The sequence below is a fragment of the Anas acuta genome, chromosome 1 (assembly GCF_963932015.1).
Source record: "Anas acuta chromosome 1, bAnaAcu1.1, whole genome shotgun sequence".
In the NCBI taxonomy this organism is placed as follows: domain Eukaryota; kingdom Metazoa; phylum Chordata; class Aves; order Anseriformes; family Anatidae; genus Anas; species Anas acuta.
Genome location: NC_088979.1, coordinates 140,839,288 through 140,863,419, shown reverse-complemented (window position 1 = coordinate 140,863,419; position 24,132 = coordinate 140,839,288). Strand labels below are relative to the sequence as shown.

General features: G+C 46.9%; 1 protein-coding gene across 1 annotated transcript in view; it reads right to left on the bottom strand.

Annotated features, from left to right (window-relative positions):
• CACNA2D4 (calcium voltage-gated channel auxiliary subunit alpha2delta 4) overlaps positions 1-23,737 on the bottom strand; it is a gene marked incomplete at its 3' end in the record, with an annotated part of 105,701 nt that extends 81,964 nt beyond the window's left edge. Inside the window, exons 1-10 of the mRNA XM_068697036.1 lie at positions 23,563-23,737; positions 23,193-23,274; positions 16,892-17,008; positions 15,328-15,387; positions 13,527-13,689; positions 11,234-11,365; positions 10,697-10,757; positions 9,942-10,092; positions 8,355-8,429; positions 7,137-7,226 (exon numbers count right to left, since the gene is read on the bottom strand). Of these exons, the coding sequence (XP_068553137.1) occupies positions 7,137-7,226; positions 8,355-8,429; positions 9,942-10,092; positions 10,697-10,757; positions 11,234-11,365; positions 13,527-13,689; positions 15,328-15,387; positions 16,892-16,930 (771 nt within the window). The remainder of the gene's footprint in view (positions 1-7,136; positions 7,227-8,354; positions 8,430-9,941; positions 10,093-10,696; positions 10,758-11,233; positions 11,366-13,526; positions 13,690-15,327; positions 15,388-16,891; positions 17,009-23,192; positions 23,275-23,562) is intronic.
• Between the last annotated feature and the right edge of the window lie 395 nt (positions 23,738-24,132).

Genomic DNA, 24,132 nt, shown 5'->3' with positions numbered 1-24,132 from the left:
CAACCAGTATTAGATCACAGGTATGATCCCATCCTTCCCTGTTGTATAATAATCCCATTATTTGTATTGCGTAGCAGAATTAGGACAGATGATCATGAGAGAGAAGAGTGATGCAATGTGGTCATATCCATGTCTTTCTGTATACAGCCCCCACAGTCTGATATTTCCAGTGGTATAGAAAGTTTCTACACCTTGTACCATGGAAAAAACAAAAACAAAAACAAAAACAAGTGCCAGCTACAGGGTAGCTGGAACCCCAGGAGGGCCAGAGCAGAAGTGTCCCCTGCTCAGCAAGGAGACCCAAGGCAGAGGCTGGGAGTATGGAACAGGAACAAGCACAGGACGTCCTTAGGTGCAAAGGAAAGGGGAAAAACTACTGACAGCCACGTGGGATTGTGTTAGAGACCACCAGATAGGAAGATGACAAGGAGTCTTGGGTGAGCTATTCCAGGGCACATATCAGCTGTGTCCAGATTAGCAGAGAGGACAGCCTAGCTAGCATGAGCTTCCATCACAGAGGCACAGAGTTATGGTGGTGCAGGAGGTGCTGTCAGAATGAGACTCAAATCAGATACGCAAACCCTGAAGTTACAAAACCAGCTGTTTTCATAACATGAACAACAGGCTGTTGCAATCTACAACATGCTTTGTTCAGGTGATTATTAGATTAACACTTAATTAAGGTCACCCACCATTTTATCAAACTACTTAAGACATCTCTTCACGTAGCTTGCTTTAGACCTCATAATACTGAGATACTGGAAATTAGATGCTGTATCAGAACCAGCAATCTCCTAATTACAGGAGTAGATGATATTTTCAACAGGGAAAATGAGATCATCAGTGTCATAGAAATAGAGATTAAAAAGACATTGAGAAAACAAATGAACAAGAGGTAATCCCTGATTTTTAGGTCCTTTTGTGGCTGACTGCAGCTGTAGCAAATGATCTGGCAGCACTCACATGAAGCTCTGAGCATAATTCTCTGCTCTGATTGAAGTCTCAGGAGCGTGAAAGAAGAGCACGGTGAGGAACAAGATGCCTACAGACCAGATGTCTGAAGAGGTGTGGGCTAGAGCTGCGGTTGGCGAAGGAGGCAGGGAGCTGCGTATTCCCCTGTATAGCTTCAGTCGTGTTGCCAGGAGTAACAGACATGATCTAATTCATTCAGGGTCACAGTCTCTTGTACTCCCTGTTTTGCTCATTGCCGTTTACATTGCAGCTTTAGCCTGGCAAAGGCAACGGTGGAGAGATACAAACATCAGCATAGCTCTGGTATATACGCACCCCGTATCTGTCAGAGTCCTGAGGGAACGGGCTGATGGAGTTGCCAAGCCTCTCTCCATCATATCTGAAAAGTCCTGGCTGTTGGGTGAAGTCTCTGATGACTGGAAAAAGGGAAACATCATTCCCATTTTTAAAAAGGATAGAAAGGAGGACCCGGGGAACTACAGACCAGTGAGCCTCACCTCTGTGCCTGGAAAGATCATGGAACAGATCGTCCTGGAAGCGATGTCAAAGCACACGCAAGACAAAGAGGTGATCCAAGACACCCATCACGGCTTCACCAAGGGCAAATCCTGCCTGACCAATCTGGTGGCCTTCTGTGATGGAGTGACAAGGGAAGACTGACCAATGTCATCCACCTGGACTTCTGAAAGGCCTTTGACACAGTCCCACATGACATCTTGATCTCCAAATTGGAGAGAGATGGATCTGAAGGGTGGACCATTCAGTAGATAAGGAATTGGCTTGAAGCACACACCCAGAGGGTGGTGGTCAATGTCTCTATGTCCAGGTGGAGGCTGGTGATGAGTGGTGTACCTCGGGTCTGTCCTGGGACTGGTACCGTTTAATATCTTTATCAACAACATTGATGGCTGCATCAACAGAGGGATGGCCAGCAGGGGAGGAAGGTGATTGTGCCCCTCTGCTCTGCCCTTGTGAGGCCCCACCTGGAGTGCTGCATCCAGGTTTGGGGTCCCCAGCACAAGAAGGATGTGGGGCTGTTGGAGTGGGTTTAGAGGAGGCCACGAAGATGATCAGAGGGCTGGAGCACCTCTCCTGTGAAGACAGGCTGAGGAGTTGGGGTTGTTCAGGCTGGAGAAGAGAAGGCTTTGGGGAGACCCCATTGCAGCTATTCAGTCCTTAAAGGATGCTAATAAAAAAGATGGAGAGCAACTTTTTGCTCAGGCAAATAATGACAGGACAAGGGGGAATGGTTTTAAACTAAAAGAGGGGAGATTTAGATTAGAGGTTAGGAGGAAATGCTTCACTCAGAGAGTAGAGAGGCACTGAAACATGTTCCCAGAGAAGCTGTGGATGCTTCATCTCTGGAGGTGTTCAGGGCCAGGTTGGACAAAGCCCTTGGGCAACCTGATCTAGTGGGTGGCATCCCTGCCCACAGCAGGGGGGGTAGAACTAGATGATCTTTAAAGTCCCAACCCAACCTTCCAACCCAACCAACCTCGTGAGAAAGTTAGCAGTAGAGAAAGAAATAGAAAACCATTGAAGAAGAAATTAGAAATTAAGCAAAAAGGCATGAGTTGATCTATAGGAAATTCTGCACTTTCCATATCCTGATAAATATGCTGCAGAATCCACGTCCAGAAAGATGTCAGTGGAATCAAGAAAAGACTTATAAATGCTCAGATAAAAAGCAATAAAGTGGGTAAAAAGAGCACATTGGCAGATAATAAAGAAGCACAGGGAAACTGCCAGGCAGAGATGCTTTATAGCCTCCATGCTTCCTCATCAAAAGGACAATATTGTAGTGGCTGGGTACAGCCTGAAATGATAAGAAACAAAGAAAAGAGAGGATTACATGAAGGATCACAAACTAGTAGGGTTAAAGAAAGTTAATTGAAAGCATTCAGATAATCTGTGCTCAGCAGGAAGGGAAAAGAATGGCAGGAGTTGCTGGACTACTTGTCTTGTGGGCTGAGACTTGACTGGGACTCTGTGAGATCCCAAAGGACAACAAGAAATCAACAGAAAGTACATTTTACAAAAAGGGAGTAAACTAGATGGGTAAACTCTCCTTGAGCATCTATGAATGAATCTAGAAGAATTAATCTAGAAGAATGACTGGGACTGTCACAGAAGGAATGTCCCACACAGGTTGGACATAAGAGGCTAAAAACTCCTATGATTTCTTACATTGGACAGGTTTATTCTTTCTATGACATCAGTTCTGCTCATGTTATGCAAATCCTTACATCTCACCAAAAGCCAGTTTATTAACAGTTTCACCTTTTTTTTTTTTTTTTTTTTTTTTTTTCCCACTTATAGCTATTTTGGATTGACCTAGTCATTACTAACCTCATAATTTATGTCAGGTCTGAGTGCAGCAACAAGTCAAAGTACCATTAAAACCACCTGGTGTTGAAAGCAGAAATCATTCCATGGTGGCTTAAGAGAGCAGAACCTGGGGTTTCTTTTCCTCCGTGGGGTCAGAAAAACATCATCCTTCAAATCACCTGCTTACTGAGTGCATCCTGAGGAAGGAGGACCCATGAGAGTCACAGATTCTCTACTGCCTTACCCTAAGTTCATATAAAATGAATATATACTTGTATATATGGCATGTCTATAAAAATATAGAAATATATTTACAATTTGTTTGCATTGGAAAAAATAATCTGAGGCTGAAATAAGGAAGAGGAGGGTGAGCACTGGCTGGAGAGGAATACCACAGAGGCGGATCAGCTGGACATGAATTAACAATGTGACAGTGTCTGAGGAGAGGTAACTGTTGTCTTCCGTTGTATTAAGAGGACTGTGGAGCGTTAGACAAGGAAAGTAATTATTCTGCTCCGCTTAGCACTTGATAGCTCTCAGCTGCAGCACTCAGTGCTGTTGGGAGCACAATGTTTGAGGGGAGGTGGAGCAGAGCAGTGGCCAGAACAAAGCGGTATAAATCCTGCCAGAAAAGAGGGAGAGGCCAAGACATGCCCAGCATGTGGGAACAAAGAAGAGAAGGCAGCAGCGAGATAGACTAAAACTTGATAAACTAAAAAGCTGGAGAGACTGCACTTGGCACTCGAGAATTTGGAAATGCTCTGCAAATGTGTGCTCAGCGCCATCGTTGCCCTGCGATGCATATTTCATCGAAACTACTCGGTGTGTGACTGAACTGAAACAGAGTGCCAGTGGCTCACGGAGCATGGCAGAGAGGCAGGGGAAGCTCTGGCTAGCTGTACTCCTGGAGCTGTCGTGCAGATTGCGTCAGAGATTAAAATACACCCTGCCTACCCCAGGGCATAATGGAGGAAAACAAAGACGGCGAGAGGTCGCACTCTTCGTCAGCCCCTCTCTGCTGCTCATCCCTCACTGAATAGGTCTCTGCTGGGCTATTAATTCTACGAGCAATTGGGCTAAGGAAAATTACCAGGAAAATTTTGCAGTCGCTTTCATTACAGATATTATTACTGGTTGTCTGTTGTAATCAGCAAAGCCTGTTTCATCAGTGTGATGTAGCAATTTCCATTCGCTTGCGTACGCTCCCCTGAACAGCAACAGGAGAGTCTGTGAGGAGCAGCTACGGCTACAGGCTGAGAACGTGAATTATGTCTGACGGGAGGGGGGTGGCTGATTCCTTCTTCCCCACTGCCCTCCGGCCCCACTGCTGTGGGCCTTACCTGCAGGGCTGCAGCAGGACCACGGGGTTGTTTCAGGACACACTGATGCAAACCCTTTTTCTCTCCTATTACTGATAGGGATCTAACAGGCTCTAGGGGAAGATTTCAGAGAGTCCTTAAAGCATGCATGCACTTGCAAAGGGTGCCCTTCTGCCTCAAAAAGGCCAGCTGTGGTGCTGGCAGAGCCTGGGGTGCCCCAGCCCTCTGTGATGAGCCCTTACTGGGACACCCACAGTATGTGAAGGATGCTGCAGGACAGCAGGGGAGCTTCTACCCTGGCATCCTCCATGCACACTGCCTCTGGGGCTGCCGTGTGTGCACTGAGACATGGTCTCTGCCTCTTCTGGATGTTATTAAGGGAGACAGAAATCCTGGGATGAAGCTGAAAGTGGCTGCAGGAGGTCCTGCAGACCTTCTGCTGCATGTGCAGCTCTTCCACAGCTGGTTGCAGATGAGGCTCCCAGCTGATGGCTTCTGTGGCTGTGGATTTAACCCTCTGTTTGCTTAAGAGGAGGCAACCAGAGTCCATGCTAGTGAATGAGCTCCCTTCTGTCACACTGAGAAAGCTGCAACCAGCGTTACTAGGAAAGGAAAGCTGGGCAGCGGAGATGCATAGCCCTCTTTCACACCTTTCTTTGACAACAAATTCAACAGAACCCCTATTTCATGGACATTCATGCTGCCACTGAATGGGCAACAGCATCCTTCTGCTTGCCAAGGAGCTTCTGCAGTCCTGCCTGCACGACAGTGCCAAATTCTTTAGTCACTTTAATTCCTGAGGTCATAATGAGAGGCAGCACCTCACCTTCTGAGTAAATGACATCAGATGATGTTTGTTTGTTTTTGTTTGTTTGTTTTTAATGGTTCTGTCTAAGAGAAATTTTGACCTCATTAACTGAGGAAGAATCGACAAGGATAAAGATAAGTGATGGCTACTTAAGCTGTTGAGTGCATTTTTGATGCTGAATAGAGAGGAAATTTTTCTCTACCTGCCAGCAAGTTTCTTGTCTGTTACCACCATGGATTTATGTTGATCCATGGAGCTGCACAGACACCATTCTCTCTGGAGTATTTTTGTGCCAGCTATGTCAAAAGAGGACTGTTTTTTCTCAGTCTCAGCTTTCCCTGCATGTACTTTCTACTTCCCAGGGGCACGCCTGGCTCAGATTGATCCAGGTTTTGTAATGGTTCTGCCTTCTGCAGGCTTGAGGATTGCCTGCTCTAGTGGGTGAGCCATGCAGGACAGGAAGGAGGTGTGAAGTCTCCTCATTACTGGGACCAGAGCAGTGCCTGTACCAGTTGCTATTTCAGCTGAGACAAGCAGCTTCCTTTGGGGCTATGCTCCATCCTTCTCCACTGAGATCTTCACAGCCGTGCTGGTTGAGAGAGCCAGCAGTAGAGCTGCATTAAGCTTCTTTAATCTGTTGTCACTCTACATAACCAGTGACATGTTAGACATTAAGGAACCAGTTTTCCTCTGGTGGAACAACTGTTTTAATATTCTTATACCACTCAGACCCACGTAGGCTCTTCATCTTTGGTTTCGAAGATAAAATTAATTGTGCCATAAAATGCAAGGATACATTTAGATTAATCTAGCAGAAATTCTGTGGTCATCTAAGCAATTATCTTCCCCAAAAGATGTCAAACCATTACTGCTATGCAAGCCAATACCCTATGAATGCAGTGACAATGCTACATTACTCTTCTCAGGTTGCCATTAAATCCATTATGCTTCTCTTACCACTGACAAGTCAGCTCAGCCACCACCACTGCTGGGTTCAACTCTGATCATGCTTGCACTAGCATAGATTTGGAACACCATCGCTATCATCAATTAAACTTATAGTCTGTACAATGAGTGAAAGTGGAGAAACTTTCCCAGGATGCCAAGTCCTCTATTACAGCCCCTCTAACACCATCCCAGTCATTACAGCCACTAGCATCGTACTACACACACATTTTTCCCAGCATCCAAGGCATGGACATCTATACACCTACACCACTACAGATGGGTCATTGAGGAGGTGGGGGCATCCAGCAGCTCTTGGACTTTTTTTTGTTATCATTCCTTCAGAAACAGAGTTATGTCACATATCTACCTCCTGGCAGAAGATGAAATTGTTCACATAAAGCAATTAATTATTTTCAAATCTTACCAGAGCCAAAATGCTCCCAGCCCATGACAAGGTGGCACATTACAGCAGTGATGGTGAAGAGGGGCTGATTGCTTGGTGCCACCACAGTGGCACCTATTGATGGGGTCCCCACACCCAGAAACGCTGCCATCCTGGGCAGGTTCAGCAGCTCCAGGGCATCACCCACAAGCCAACACCTCCTTGATGCCTGGTCGCTCTTACACACTGCTTGCCACAGCTTTGAGACCCATGAATACCACTCACGTCCCTCCTGTGGCTGCGCTAAGCCAGAAGGGGGAAAGCAGGGGTGGGCAGGGGCAGATGTGCCCAGTGTGAGTGTTGGCACCAAGCCTCTTACCTCTCTCAGGATTTTGAAGGACTCTGTCAAGGCCTTGTTCACCGTCCCCACTCCTTTTGCCTGTAGTTCGTCTACCAGCTGCTTGAAGTGCTGTAGTGAGAAGACAGAAAGGCAGCAGTGAGCTGCAGGCAGGGATTGTCCTTGGAGGGGGGAGAAAGGGTGACCTGAAGAGCCCGATATGTGGGCTGCCATCCTGCACTGCGATGGATCAAGGTGGGGAAAGGTCAAGTGGCTGCTCTCTAGGCAGTGCCATCGTGTTGCACACAGCCATGGGACTGCATTTCTCAGCCTGTGGGCAGTGAACCATTACTGGTCCATGAAATATGACGCAAAGGACAAAACTATTAGAAAACAGACTTTCCCTTTTACACCCCTTCAGGAAAAACAAACAAACAAATAAACAAACAAACAAAAAAACATTCTTGTGTATGTGAGAGCAACAGGATGGGGAAAGAGAAAATCAAGCACCCAAATTATAAGTGGCTTTGGTCTGGTTGCAAAACACATCATACTTCTCAAGAAGGACGGTGTCCAAAAGGTTTGGGGTTCCTTTGGGAAACACTGCAGGAGATGTCACCTCTGGAGTCATGCTCCATGGCCCAGAGCTAGGCTGGGAAAGAAATTTGGAGAAAAAGCTGGCTGTTGAAGATGTGGAGGGACGCATTATCTCTGTGGTATTAATACAAAGAGGACAATGAAGGAAGAAACAGTAGGAAGAGCTAAAAATACTGTTTGGCCCAGAGGGTGGTGGAGCAGTCAGATGCAGGCTGACCACCTCTGGGCTGCAGCTGCTGAACCCTGCTGGGCCAGAGCAGCAAAGCCCCCTAATCAGAGGCTGTTTGCTGGAAACATGCCCTGGAGAAGGGTCAGGCCAGGCTGAGAAGACGTTCACTGGGAGAGGGATGAGGATGCAGGGTTTCAAAGGTGGAGAGACTTTGCCCTCTGTGCACTGAGCGTGGTCCACTCATGCTCGACCAGCAGTGGCACAACACATAGCCACCAGCTAACCCTTGTGTCCTGGCAGCATTGTGTAACCAAAGATGAACCAAGGACCCAGCACATGACTGAACTGGTGCTTGTTTCTGAAAAACAGACCCACGTGCCTCTAGGAGACAGCTGTTTCTTGTCCCTAAGGTTTCATGTTGCAGCATCTTAAGCCCACATCCTTATCATGTTAAGGGAGCAGACTGGACACATCAGCAGGAGCCTGGTACTCACCTCTCTGTTATCTCTGTCTGCTTGCACCAGGATACCCTTAAAACAGGGTTCAATAAAATGAACGTAATCATTGTACTGCAAATACAAAATGAAAAGAAAGGTGTTGTAATGGGAGAAAATTCACAAAGTGGGTTCACGTCCTAGGTGGACATTAAGAACAGTATCAAGCATAATGATTTTTATAGATGTTTCCCGTTAGAATTGTTTGTAGTGATCATGGCAAATTATATTTTTGATAAATCCCATATTTGTTTAAGTATTGTGTTAATTATAACGTTTACTTCTGCAAATACAAAATTATTTTTTTCCATTCAGACACTCCATAAATCTCCACACTCTACAAGCTTGTGCCCCTAGCCCTGCTTCTTATACTGTTTGCACATATTTTTTTGACTTCTGGAGACTTTGAATCCCTGGTCATCAGCTGAACCTTGTAAATGGTTTTGTAGCCTGATATCTGATGCCTCTGGCACACAGCTGAATAATAACATATCGAGTTACCCCACATCCACTGAACTGTGATAATCAGTGGTGTGTATGCTTCCAGCCTGATATGTACCTGAGGTAAGAGATGTCATTGCAAACCTTTTCCTCTAAGGTTCAGAGGAACATGTTTTGCCACGGGCTAAGAGGGTACAGATGATTACCGAGGCTCAGCTGATCAATAGGAGCTTAGGTCGGGCTATAACCTGCCTAAGCCAGAAGGTTCTTGGTGTAACAACACAGTGTATATTTCTTGCCTGATCTTTCTGTGATTTTATTTTATTTTTTAAAACAGTTTTACAACTCCTTAATGACTTCACTTCCTTTCTCTGCCAACCCAGTTCACTCCTCCATCCACCCAGACATATGAAGCCAGAGCTTTCACCGCTAGAATTTCTGACCATCTCACACAATGGGAAGCTACGAAGGAAAAATAAGCTTTGTATCTTGGTGATTGTGCCCTGGCAAACTTATATGGAAGGGCCTGAGAAAGAGGTGGTGCAAGAATTCGTTTTAAGGAGGCCAGCATACACACTGGAAAGTTTTGCTTTCTCTGGTCAGTGGTGCTAGTTCTGCATGGGCAACCAACCCATCCTCATCCTGGCAGGGTTGTGAAAAGGGAGAGAGTAACACCAAGACCCTGACCCAAGAGCTTTGCGATCTGACTGAACTGAATTGCAGCGTTATAGGGTGCTGGGGCACAAAAAAGTCATATGGCAGTGATTTTCTAGCCTGGAAATATTATCCTGAGGATTGCTGGACCCAAGGATAGTGTTCTGGTATTCTCTGCTAGGTGAATTTATAAGCTCAGGTTCCTGTTAGCTCAGGTGTCTCTCTATAGCACTTCGTTATCTGCTGCAGTCACATGCCTAAGCAAGCCAAAAGGTGCAGCTGACACCTTCCACAGGGGGTGAGATGACTTGACAGTCACCCTGCTGACCACACAAAGCTGACTTCCAAGGGGTAATTGGTTTTAATCCCCCATCCAACATAGGTATTATGCATTGTCATGCCACCTTAATGTCTGCAGCTTGCTAAGTGGACTGAGGGATCGATACGAGGCACAAGGAAGACAGCTCTGCACTGGGAATAGGACATACTCACCGCAATAATGTTCACAAAATCGTTTTCCCCCAGAGTATCTAAAATGGTGACGATGGTGTGTTTGGCAATGGTCATCCGCAGGCCCTTCATGCTCCCACTGACGTCCACAATGATGACGATGTCCTTGGGAGAGGTGGCTGCTTGGATGTACCTTTATAAAAGAGGAATGCGAGGAAGCACGGTGAGTGTGTGAAGAGGAGGATCTCTGGGTGTACTGCTGTAACATGATGCAAGCCCCAGCATAACACATGCCGTGAGCACAGCTGTCCCACAGGGTCCAGCTGGGCACTCGATGGGGTCCTTCCCACCCACCTGCCTCTCCTGCTGGCCCCAGCCTCGCTCTTCCCACATGGACAAGAGCTGGGACAGCTGCAGACATGCTTCAAGGATCAGCCAAGAGTGACGATTGTTAACGCATCATTTAGCCATGCAGAACAGACTGAACAAAAGCTCTGAATTTCTGTTTCAACAGCCCCATCCCTCTGGCTGCAGAATTCAGGCGGATAGGGCAGGGGGAGGACGCACAGGTGGTGTTGTCCATGTGGCACATCAGACGCCTTATGGAAAGCTGGCACTGGCCAGTGGCAAGGCAGGTTTGCTAACTGGGCATCGCCTTTGCTTATGTACCCCTGTTCTGGCACAGGAGCAGCCTGGGGCAGTGACTGCTGGTTAGCAGCTTGCCAAGTGTCACCTTAGAGAAGAGGGAGAGGGGAAGACAGACGGGTGCTTTGGCCACGTCCCTCCAGTATGCTTACCAGCCACGATTCCTGCAGTCGAAGGAGATGACCCCGTTCTCATCTGGTAGCCACTTTATTCCTGAGGGGAGCAGCAAAGGGAGCAATCAGCACGTGCACAAGTAGGCATCAGCTCCCTGCTGATGTATTCAAAGCACAAGCAGAGCTGCATGGCTGTTGACAGTTCTCAGCAAGCTTTATTAAATTTCTGTTAAAGAATACACCTCAGTGCTGGCTGCTGTCTCAGTACAATCTGGTAGAGTTTGGGGAGCAGTTGAACTTGCTATAAATGTTCTGTAGTTCCCCCAGTTTTTTCTCTCCCTAAGGACATCTGAGAGCATAAGAAGGCCGATGCAGGGAGAGGGATGTGCCCTGTGTTCCCTTCCACAGCATGCAGCAGGTCACAGAGCTAGGGCCCTCAGCCATCTGACGGAGGGGCCACCAGGCCACACCAGGCCACACTGGAGGATCCCCAGGCTTCCCAGTTCGGGCTCTGGCACAGCTCAGCCCCTGTCCTGCTTGGCGCTGAAGGAGCGAGGTTGCTGGCTGCTCTCTTACCTGGGTAGAGCCTGAAGAAGCCCGTGGAGCTGCCGAAGTACTGCCAGGTCAGCGTGGGATCCCTTTCGAAGTTGTCCACGAAAATAGGGTTCAAGGCTTCTGACATATAAACGCCGTTCAGGATGTCGGGGTCTATGGGGGAAAAGGAGAGAAAATGGGAAAAAAAATGCAAAAGAGGGGAAGACACCCCCCAACCCCCTCTAGGATGTTGAGGGGAACGTGAACAAAGAAAGCCCAGGTAGGAGTACAGCCATCTGTGGAGGTGTTTCCTCCTGTCCTGCACAACAGTGCGTCCCTTCATCATAGTCCCTTCCTTCACAGTGACTCTGTCCTCTCGGCAGCAGCTTTCCAGAAGCTGTGGAGGGAACTGAATGCATGGCTCAAGTAGGCCTTGGAGGGCAGGTCACCCCTGGTGGCTACACGTGTTCCCAGCTTGGCCACACATCATTATGCCTGATACTCTTACATCCAGGTGGAAGAAGGCTCTGAGAGCCTCAGGATGACCAGCAAGCACCGAGTACAGCTGGTGCACCATGCAGGCAGGTCTGAGCTGCTGGAAGGCAGCTGCCTGACGCACCACTAAGTGGAACAGCCTTCGCATGGTGCTTAAATAAATGCTAGTCCCCATGATGCAATTACCAAAGACAGAGGAGCCCTAGGCTTCGCATGCTGTTTCTGTTTCTCCTCTTTTTCCTCATGTTTTTTCTCTGTCTGCCCTCTCCTTCACTAAGCTTGAGCTGTCCTTCCTTGCCCCTGGTCTCTTCCAAACCAATATACAGCTGCAGACTTGCATGAGCTTGTAGGAGGCAGTGTACATGCAGCGTCTGTGTTGACTCATTGCCTCAGGGGGCCAGGCAGAGCAGTGGCAATAGAGAAGGGAATTATAGGAAAGTGGTCATCACAGGATTAGCTGTATTAAAGTCAAACAGGATGGGGCTTTGACCCACCACTTCCTGCTTAGTCACTTCAGTAAATGCAGTTTTGGCCAAAGGAAGGGCAAAACTGAACTGTGGCTCCCCAGCAACGAGGCCAAAGTAATTCACACAGGAATGGAGCCAAAAGAGCTGCTGAGAGCAAGGTTTGCTGCGCCCATGGCCGTGAGCTGCCAGACCTGCTCCCAGGAGGAGCCCCGGCACATACGAAGCCTCTGCTGCTTCCTCCGTCTCCTGTTTGTCCTCCAGCCATAGCAAGAGCAGCTGGACGGTTTGTGTCTAGCCATACAGACAAGAAATCAGATAGCAGGGCACGGCGTCCCTGCTGTCTCTGACAGCAGCCATTTGGCCACCTTTCTGTGTGTCACTGCAGGCAGCAGCCTACCTCGTGTTCAGCCACAGCCAGCTCTGCTGCACGCAGGGTTTTAGTGTCTGGGGCTCTCAGACCAGATAAAATTAATCTAAAATCTGGCGAGAAATAATGCTCCCTCTATTGTCCCTCTAAATAATGTACCAGTTGTGAGATCAGTCAACAGCGCCTGCCTTGTCTGGTCCTGAGGCTTAAAAATGAGCTCCATCTACAAAAAGAAATAATAGAGCTTTTTTTTTTTTTTTTTTTTCTTCTTTCAGTAAAGAGCAGTAAATCTAGAACAGTTGTAACTGGTGCCTCAACCTGAAGTTTCTGCATTGCACCCACCAGCTGAAAGAGGGGCCAGTCTGTGGTACGTGGCTGCAGCACTGTGAATGTACAAGGGGGAGAGGAGGAGAGGACAGACTGTGCACAAGTGAGTGCCCCCCAGGCTCCTTCAGCTGCCAGAATGCCAAAGGCTTGTTGAGATAGGAAGATATCCCAGAACAGTCACGTCGCAGCAGCAGTTGTGAGCTGCGTCCCCTTGTGAATACAATCACTGGGAGCTCAGAGTATTCCCATGAGGTGTTAGGGCCTCAGAACACAAAGGTGAAATAAAATTTTCTCAGCTGAAATCAATTTTATCATTAACACCTAAAGACCTTGATAGATCTGACCCTTCGTACAGAATAGCAATTTCCAATAAATTTACATCACAGTTCATTTCACAGCTCCTTTGAGTAGATGGACCCTAACAGACTATGCTGCCTGCCTAAGACAGAGGACTGTGCATCATTAGAGGTCTCCCAAGAGCCAGTTATACCTAAGCCCTCTCACAGTGACAGGCTGAAACACAGACATGATCATGCCTTGGAACAATGCCTTTCCAGGCTTTTTTTTTCTTTTTTTTTTTCTTTTTTCCTTCCCATCCTTCATTTTGGTGTTATTACTCCCTGGTAGTTTCCACAGCAACATATTAGCAGCGTGAAAGTAAAGGCCAGTGGTCCATTACCTTTGTTGTAGACATTGGTGGGGAGCTGGATATCGCTGTATGTTGTGTTCACCAGCAGGTTATTGAAATGTTCATTTGGCTCCAGAATGAATTCATCTCCAAGCTCCACGTAATTGTCATTTTCATCCTTCTCATTAATCAGGAGGGAGTTGTAGTAATCAAACTGTTGATGAAGACAATGGAAAAGGGAAAGGCAATGAGAGAGAATGACATACATTTTTATCAATATTGCCTGGAAAAAAACAAAAACCAAAACACACTGACAACACAAAAAATGAAAGAACACTTTAAACAATAAAAATGGGACATCTGGAGAATCTGGGCTTCGAATAGGATCAAGATGAGCAACAAATGATAGCCATTACCAAACGAAAAGTGTAAAGCTGCCCAAATGATGGTTTCTGCCCAATTTCTTATTGTCAGGTACCCATGTTACTTGCAAGCATGGTCATAGCCAGCAGCCGAAGAGCCACCTAAGAGCAAAGGGACACAGTGACAGATTCCCATGGTCCCTCAGCACTATTTGAATTTCTAGCTGGAGAGGTGGAGTATGTCAGTGTATCTGGCTCCCAGGTTTACTCCAGGACATGCCTACGCTGATCCTAATTGTCCAGTCTCTACAGCTGTCGTCTACTGGATTTAACTCCTAATGCATGTCCAGCCAGGGTTATCCCCTCACTGTGACTCCAAGCAGCGGGAGCTCACCCAGAGCAAAGGACAGAGTGGAAAGTGCTTGAAGACAGCACCATTTTCCTCTGTGAAGTCCCAGTGGGGATTTAGCATCTACGGATGCATTAGTATCTCAAGGATAGTCTCCACCCTTGGATAACAGCTGATTTTATAGTGTTTTATTCATCTTACCTGAGGGAAATGATATTTAGGGATATTCAAGCATTACCAGTATTCAGGGGTGTGAATAGGGCCAAGAGCCTTGACTCACTGTGAAAGTAGATGACCTAAGTAGCATGACCATAAAGTGATTCTTAAACACAGAGGTAAAAGAGGCAAAACTGATAAGGTAGCTTGGTTTCAAGAAGGGTTTTCATTCCTTGCCTTTTCCAACATTTACAGTTGTACTTGCAGGGGTAGCTTGTACTTCTTCTACACACTGAGTGTTTGTAGTATGGATAATGGACTTCATTAATCAGAGTTTTCACTCCAATTTCCTTCACGAGCAATAATCCCTTAGCTTAGTTACAAACAGTTATTAAGAGAAAGCCAATTATCCTAATTGCATGGACAGAACTAAACTGTCATCCAATGGGAAGTCCTGATGCACGCATGTCTGCAGGGTAGAGAAAAGATGATTGGAACTGGTGAGAAATTCTTCTCACTTGGATTCATGGTTTGCTATGGGAATTTGTAACATTATGGCCTTTGCAACAACACCCTCCTCATTGCTCGTACACCCTTGATTTTTAGCTCATTCTCCAGGGAAGTAACTCAGGAAGCACCAGCTAATTTGCACTAACGTGTATAACAGAGTAATAACTCTGTTGTGCCATCAGGGTATTGCCAATAACATCGTGCAGCCCAGTGTCTTCCCAAATCCTTCCCATTCCTGGGCCAAAGGGACTAACCTCGTAGGTGTTGCTAGGCTTGGGATCTTCCAAGGGAGTTGTACTTGTTTCTAGACAAGCTGAATGTCCTGAAGACAAAGAAACTCTTAACCTGGCTGCTAGACAGATGTTAAGCATGCTATGCCAAGTGTTAAAGGTGAGAGGGTGCTGCTAGACCAGCCTTTGGGCTGGTCCCTCTGAGGATATGAGCCATATTTTGTCACTGATGGTGATAAACTTACCTCCAGCGAGGAGTTGTACTCATGGTTCAGATCTGCATCCTCTGCTGCTTCCACCAACCGCTAATGCAAACAGATAAAGAAAGAGGAGGGATGCTGCGGGAAGTCCCCAGAAACTTTTTTACCACTACCAGGAATTCACACAGTGAGAAGACGTGACCACTTCCCTTCACTACAACACAGTCACGGGGCTAAAACCCCTCTTCTCTACTTCCTTTCCTGCTGACCTGCCATGCTGTGCCACAGCTTTACAACTCGGAAGGTGTATTCACAACTATTTCTGGCTGAGTGTATTCACACCTGCTTACCCTGGAGTCCCTATTAGACCCCAAGCGATCTCAGGCATCACAGGGCACACTCACAGGACACACACACACACAAGCAGAAACATGTCCAATTAGACAACAGACATATCTCATTTTCCATGAGCCTTTCCAAAAAGCCGTGGGAAAAGCATCCCAGACCCAGCCTGATGTCAGTATCTTGTCAAAAGAAAACGTCTTATGGGAGTCTCAGCCTGCTTTTGTTACTGAAACACCATGACTTGATTTCATAGAGGGCTCAGCGAGGCTAGGGCCATTTATAAGCTTTTACCATCTATGGGTGCCAGTATAAGCACTAGTATTCTCCAGCAAGATGCTTCAGGGCACCAATTCTCACTTCGCACAGACTGGGGAGGAATCCAGCTAAACATGCACATGTTTTCAGAGTTACACAATTAGTGACAGTCTCAGCAAAGCTACTTTTTGTTCCTTCACAAAGGGTAAGGCAATCCAAACACTGGAAAAGGCTGGCTGTGAATTTAATGTTATGGGCCAAAGCCCTGGCTCAAACTATGCCCACATTTCACTTTGAGAGTTAAATGATGTGTTTCTGGATGGCTTTTCCACATTAGATGCCTTAAACAGTCAAGGCTCTGTGACTACAGAAATAGGCTTTTTATAGTGGGTAAATATAAGGGAATACGATAGACCCTTAGATGCAAGAAGTAAGAGGGGCTGTAACGATTACCTGCTCTGGCCTCCGACACAGCAACATCCTAAGTCCACTTGCCACCTTCTCCGTGTTTCCCCCTGTATGCAGCTGGAAATCCAAGCGCCTTCCTTGCAGCTCGTGTTCAGGGGCTGCAGGAATTTCCCCTGAGCCACACACACAGCCGAAACAAGCTACCAGTCTTCAATGGCTAGTGGGCATCGTGCAAGGACGAACTTTTTTCCCACTTGCAATAGGCTTTTTTCCCCTCTCGCTCTTTAAACAGCTACAGAATTAAACATCTTTCCTCCTCAGAGCGTTCGTTCCCTCATATTTATTCCTAGACTTTGTTTTTATCTTATTTCTTACTCTGGGCTGACGGAGAAGCCAGCATTCCCTTGTCTGAACGCCCACGCCCTCCCACCAGCGTCTACTTAAAGCTCAGCAGGAGCCAGCTGCACCAGCAGGCGCTCGCTTGGGCGAGGAAGTCCTCGTGCTACCTCTGCGCCCACGCGCTCCTGGTGCAGGCAGGAGGGGGGGACTGCCGTGGGGCCACCAGGAGGGGACTTCCTTCCTGCAGCCCCCCTGGTCGTACCTCAACGGCTTCGACCTTCCTGCGGAGCATGCTCTCCATCTGCTCCGAGAACTTCTTCACCAGCTCCAAGCCGTCCACCTCTTTGATCTTCAGAGTCGGCTCCACGTCTTTGTACTTCTGCCCAAGGGAAAGCAGAAAATGCTGCTGAGCAGGAGGCCCACAAGGAGAGGGTGAGACTATTATCGTCAGCTGGGTATTGCCGTGGGTAAAGAAAGGTGCCTTGAAGGGTCCAGACTGATTTACCACCTTCTCCTATCCTTGTATTTCCTCCCTTTATATGCTGTAATTTGGGAGTATGCAAATCATTGACCAGAACACAAAGCACTCTAATTCAAAGCAACCGATCCAATTATGAGCTTGTGGTTGTTGAAAAAAATGGTGTACCTAGGAATTGTGAGCATGGCTACTTCATGCTGTCTCCACTGGGAGAGACACCGTAAGGAAGAGGACCTGGATCTGACAGTTTCAGAGCTAAACAGTTTCTTCTGGCCATGTACATTGTAGGCATTAAAAACCTGAGAGTACTCCTAAACTGGATAATTGTAATTTACTTCTCTATGCCTGCCCTTTTGAGACTGCATACAATAGTCTTTATGTCTTCTTTTCAAAAAAGTCCTAACACTAACAGGGATAAGCAGAAAGAAGGGGGCAAAAGACCTACAATGGTCTTTTTATTATTTTTTGATTAACATTAATAATAATAATAATAAAAAAGACAGAGCCTTGTCTTCCTGGCAATGAAACTGTTCAGTGGAAGTGTAGAGGCAAATGAATGGATTTCCCTGCTCCCTCATCATCACTTCTCTCTGCGGTATGTACACATCCCCTCCATCTCCACGTTGCATTAGCAGCAATTTCAGGCAGGGCTGCGCTTCTTGTGCTGGTACAAAATGAGGAGATGAAAAGGGTGAGGGGATGGCAGGGGCTTTAGCAGCACTTTTCAATTTAGAAGTGAGGGGGAAAGACTTTGCATGTCTTAAGGATGAGCACGCAGAGCTCCTTTTGCTCAAGCAGCTCACTGACCATCAGGGAAGGCAGCTGAGAAGAAGCAGAGTGAAAAATGCCTTGAGGATGGGGCAGGCTGAGGATGTCAGACAGAAATAGCAGCAGCATCCCGCCTGCAGCATGCACGGCAGAGCTGCTAGCTCTGCCTGGTGTGATTAACAGCGAGGGTTTTACTGGATTAAAAATGCCAGGCCTCACATCCCCTCTGCTGCAGCCGGGTAGCTCGTACAGCAGGGGATGAGGAGGAAGAGGTCAGGATGAGCACAAAGGTTAGCCCAACCACGCCGCCGAAAGAGGGATGTGCAACGGCCCCCTGAGCCAGGGCCCTGGCTGATGACGAGACCGCAGCACACATCCCAGCTGGTGCCTGTCCCACTTAGCTCCGTGTCATGGTTTCATCGGGAGGGAGGTGATCCCTGCCACGCCACGCTTTAATCGGGCCCTCCTCGGGGGGAGGAGAATAATCTCTCCTGGGTGAGCTGGCGAAGGGGAGGCTGCACCAGCACACGCCTTACACAGCGACCTGCCGTTGTTTGCCTTGAATTAAAAGAAGCGAAGCTCTTGCCTCTCAATTATATTTAATGTGCTTTTGACACATTGACAAGTAGAGGTTAACAAAGAAAAAGCAATCACAAGCAAGCATGAGCAGCCTGCTAATATCATACACATCTCAGCCCTGGGAACTAGCCAGTGCTGGGAAGGTGTGGCAAAAGAAATGTTCCCTGCAAAATTTCAGTTGGCTATTGCGAGGGATAAACCTGGTTTGGGCTCAGATCCCCTTTGAGCTTTTTTCCTACAAAGGATCCAGCAAGCTATTTTATATCTATATTCCTGGTGCTAAAGTCTCCTGCTATTAATGAGTATTTATTGCAAGAGTTCCTAGAGGTAGGCAACAGGACACCTGTTATTTCAGTGCTATCACCAGATGCCATGGCAGAAAGATGGTGAGCATCAATGCTGGTGCTTGTAGACAACCAAACACAGCCCAAGTTTAGGGCTCTGGTTATCAGATCACTGTATTTTATGGCATGGGAATCAGCCACAGGCTAGGGAGAACTGACTGGAGAGATCTGATGTAAAGAAGGGACCAAACATGCAACTGAAATAACAGATCTTCTCACATACATCTAGCGCCTTACTCCCTTAAAAGAAGGAGGACAATTCATTACGCTTCTCCTTCCGTGGGGGTGGCAATTTAAAAGCGGAAGATCCAGAATTCAGAATCCAAAGTTTTATCTGTGAACTGAGATGTCACCAAATATATTTTCTCGTTCCCACCTCCATGAAATTAAGCCCATTGAAGTATGTAGTGTTGCATTACTCACTGCTAGTGAAACTATATTAAGAGTGTGAAAGACGTTCCTTTCATCTTTACCCAGAAAAATGTCTTGACTGTACTTATTTGTCTGTTCTTTGCCATGTAGTTGTTTGTAGTGCTTTCTAGTAATTACACAGCTGGAGCAGAGCCCTACTGTCCTCTCTCAGCCCTATCCACCAGGGAAAGCAATTGGCACTTCAGCCTCAGAAGCAGGCAGGAGTTAATTCTCAGAAACATTTATAATGCATCATTAACATTGCAGGGGGAGAATTAACTTTGGGGCCCGCTGAGGCCAATTGGTGTTTGTTTCACTCAGAGGCAAGCCAAGCCCTGGGGAAAAGAGGAGAACCACCTTGGGGACCTCTTTTCATGCCTGCAGTTGGTGGCCCCAGGCCTTTGGTGACTCTGGTAGCCAACAGCAGCAGCAGGACAGAGGTGAGCAGACCTAATAACCCACAGGTTCAGGCTCTGCTTCACTCCAGCTGTGCTTCCCTCTGCTGTCCTAGACCCCATCCAACATTTTGGCACACATCCATCATCAAGGCAGGCTGATGTGCCAGACAGGCATACAAACTTGTCTTGATCCCTGCTGCACAATGGTCAAGAGAATGCAACAAATGCTTCAGCCATCAAGTCAGAGCAACTCTTAGGCTTTTGCTACCTCTGTGAGGTTTAATTTGATCACATCTTGTCTGCTCAGGACTGAGAGCCACCTGGGGGCTTTCTCAAAGCTCCCTGGTCCAGGGTGAGAACCCACCCTCATGGATTCAAAGACAGCTGCTGGCTCACCAGGACTCTGTGAGCAATAAAAGCTGGCAGGAAACTGAGTGTTTGGGTTTGCAATGTGACATTTAGTTTATTCTGAAGGAAAAAAAAATAACACAGAACCCCCAGAGGAATCCAAACAAACTGTGTAAACCACAACAGGAAATTTATGCCAAATTAAGAGAAGGTTTACATGCAAAACATTCAGGTAACTGAGGAATTACGGCTCTCAGAACAATAAACCAGTTACACCATACCTATCAGGCACAAGGGAAACATAAAGTCAACTTTGAAAGGTACTGTTTGTTTGTGTTTTCTCAAAGAGAAAATACCCATTGATTTAAACAAGCCCCAAGGAAAGAGCTGTCTGGCGCTCTGCACTGCATTCCCCACCCTTGTGCTGGCCCGCACATACTAACCCACAAAGAAATATTTCATGTGAGCAAGAGGCAATGGCCCCAAAATGAGAAAGACATTTGGGGAGCACACACATTTGGATTTCCAGGGTGCATTCATCTCCCCCGGCTGGACTTCTCTGTAGTCTGTGCACCAGGGCAGTGATCCCCATAAAGCCATTTGGAGTCTGCAAAGGTTTATCTGTGAGAAGCATGAAGCATGGAAAAAGCTGCCTGTTAGTAAGAAGTTGGTCTGCAGAATTGTATCAGGGGCTCAGAGGGAGCCCTCCTGGGCAGTCTCTGGTTTGCGATACTGATTTGTGAGTTGTCCAACTCAGAGCTTGCTGAGGCTGATAGAAGGACTGAAGATGTGGGTGCTGGTTGTTCCTCCCCTCTTTTCCATTATCCCATGAAAACAGGGAGAAATGAAAGCTTAAGGAGGGGGACTTGAAGGGTGAAAGGTAAGCCTGACCTCTCTGAACTGCTTCGGCCAGGGTAGGGCAGGACGTGCATTTGGGAGATGACTCTTTGATGGAGTGTAGACAGAGGTAGGCTGGATCAAGCTCATCTTTCCCCCCCTGCTGGAAGTGGTGACAGTGACTCACTGGAGGACATTTTCTCTCTGAGTCATGGGTGACACTGTCCTGTTTTGTGCTTTGCACAGCCTCTGGACCCCACTGTCTGCCTGTGCTGCATCCAGGCCCCAGGATATGCTCTTGCATTTCAGACATCTTCAACTCTACGAGAAGGAACCTGGACTGGGGCAGGCACATGTCATTTTATAAGGCCAAAAGGTCTGTCAGGTCACCAGGAAAAAATAGCTTTGCTCAACTCCCCTCAAGACAAACGCTAGGTTGGATTTGGCTATATTCAGACTTCTTTTTTCATCAGTTTTCTTCTCTTTCAGTGAATTATACCAAAAGCTGATGGTTACGATTTTTTTTTTCCTCCTCCAAAATCCAGTTGCTGTGACTGTCACTCCTAGTGGTTCTGTACCAACCTCCACAGGTCTCCTGCAACCCCTACCTCCAAACAAGATCAAGATCCCAAGAGACAAAGCATGCAGTGTGGACAGAAGGAGGTAAAAGGACCCAGTGCATCATCTCCAGAGGACCAATGCAGCACAGCTATCTATCTCAACACCCGCCTCTTTGTGCCATGGCTGCCATCCTTCGCCTCCACCATTAAGTTTCAGTGATTAAATTTCAATTCATTTTCAAGCTACAACCTGTTCTCCATAGCCCCAGTGACTTCTGGACCTTAAAAAATGCAAACTCTCTCTTAATCTGCTAAGAACTGTACCCACAGAAATAGTGCAGGCTGGCTGTGTTCAAGCAGCAAGGAGAAGACAGGGACAGCAGTATTTCTTCAAAATATAAAGTAGCACCGTTGACACCTTCCAGAAAAAAAATCTGGTATCTGCAGTCTTTGCTGGACAGCAAATACCTATCCAGCATGAGGCACAGATATCTAACTATCAGATAACCCTAACTTGGGCGTCCTGCACACCAGAGGTGCCATAACATATCACTTTGCCTCTAGCACTACCACTTGGGAAACCTATGGTAGAAAAGGCACTGCATATACACCATCAAAACTGCTAAAACCCAAATGTTTGCTTGTGCCAATATCACAACCACATCTGCCTCATGATTAGGCCATTAGGTACCCATATCCAGGCTGACAAATTTTTGTGGTATGGTTGCGCATTCCTCTTACGGACTGGTAATCAGCATAGACCTTTGTGACAAATGCTGAAGGCCTTTCTCAGCTGAGGCTAGCAAAGATGATGCTGCAGAAGCCTCCCCCTTCCTACAGGGAGAAAGCAGCACCGTGAGGACAGGGGAACAGGGGGGTTCATCAGCAAGGCAACTCAAATAATAACCAGATTTTTATTTGCATATGTACTGGGATGTGGGTGGTATTAGGAAAAAAAAAAATAAATCAGATGCCCAAAAGGACTAAGAGGCAATGCATGGCTTGTGTTGGCCAGAGAAAGACAAAGGATCTGGAATTCCACATGGGGTGGAGAAACGTGTGCTCAGGTGTGTTCAGAAGCCACCAGGTCTCTGGAATAGCAATCATGGGGGCTGATTAATACAGCCTGCCGCAGCTTTGGGCAGAGGTCATTAAGATAGAAAGAGGAGCAGCCATTCACCTCCGACTTAAGGAATCAAAGGCTACAGGGCAAATTCTCTATGGGTGCAAACAGGAAAATTTAATTAAAGTCCCTGGAGCCACAACCTTCAGAACAGCGGTGTCTGTTTTTCAGGACGTGTCCCTCAGAGACCCTGTGCAAAGGGTAGTTTTAAAGACAATTCAAAGAGGGGAAAGTGCCTTGATGAGTCACTGGTGTGGGACAGAAGAGGAAGCAGGAATAAACAAGAGTATCTGCTGGAGAGCTGCAGGAGGGGACAGTGGGGTGGTGACGAGCAGATGAGTGATGAGCAGGCAGAGAGGGACTGATGGGAGGACTGAAAGGCCAGTATGAGAGGGAGTGAAGTGATCACAGGGAAAGCTTGACAAGTACTTTGAAGAGTTTTTTTTTTTTTTTTTTTAAACAATTGGACAATTTAGGTGGCATTTGGCCATAGCTGGTGAAGGCAGGAAAGGCATGAAGTAGATCACCCTCTCTGCAGTTCAGCATAGCTATGGGACATTTCTTATCATGGATATGAACCCACATAGTTTTAAAAGTTAGCTAGAGAACTGCATGCTTGCCTTCTTCCACCCCAGATTTTCTGTGGAGGGAAATAGGTTGGAAGTTTACATGGGGAGAAACAGCAAGGCCAGGGAAACCGTCACAGCTGTCGCCTACCTTCTGCAGCAGGAGAGAGCCTGAATACTTGGTCACAATGGAGTACAGCTCCCCACCAAAGGCATCCGCCCAAGACTTCACCCTAAAAAGAGGAAAATCAATATTAATAATGCAAAGGCAATAGGACTGCCTACTTCTTCAGACAGTAACAATTCCATCTTCCTAAGTATGAAGCTTCCTTTATTTCTCTGAACCTCTACAGTGAGAATGATAACACTTTTTCTCCAGCCTGCTTGTGAGACAAGCAGCAATAGAAACAAGAGATGGTGATCTTGAATATTCAGCCTCAAGACACTGGCCAGCAGGTAGCACCATGAAGTTCTACTTGTCTCGGCCACTGCCTGCTGACTCAGAGTGGAATCTGTCTCACCTAATTCTAGAGGTCCTAAAGTTGCATATTTGGTCTTAGATATCGTCTGGTTTCCTCTGTTTAAGTAAAGCAAAATAAATAGCTCTCTGGAGACACTTATCTTCTCTGATTACAGACAGAGCCTAGAATGAAGGGGCAGACACCAAACGTCAGGACAGCTGAACAGAAATAAGCATCAGCGCTGAAGGAAGTTCTCAGGACTCAGCCCTGAACTCAGTTGCTAGAGCTGCGTGGGGCAGAGGCTAACGAGGCAGATGAATCCACTGCTCTCAGAGGAGATACTACAGCTTCATAATGCCAGAGGAGATTATGCACCTCCTCATTGTAAAACGCTACTCGCATTTGTGCCATCCTGTAAATAACTGATGATAGCAATACCACATGGAGAACATAAGGATGCTGAAGAGCAGCCTGAACACTGAGCCATCCAAATGAAAATAGATGGCTCTCATAATTGACAGAGCACTTCATCAGAAATCTGTTACATGATTCACATTAGGCAGTTCCACCTACATGCAGTTCCTTCAGCAAGGATTCACTTAAGAGAGATTTATTTAATGGAATAAATGG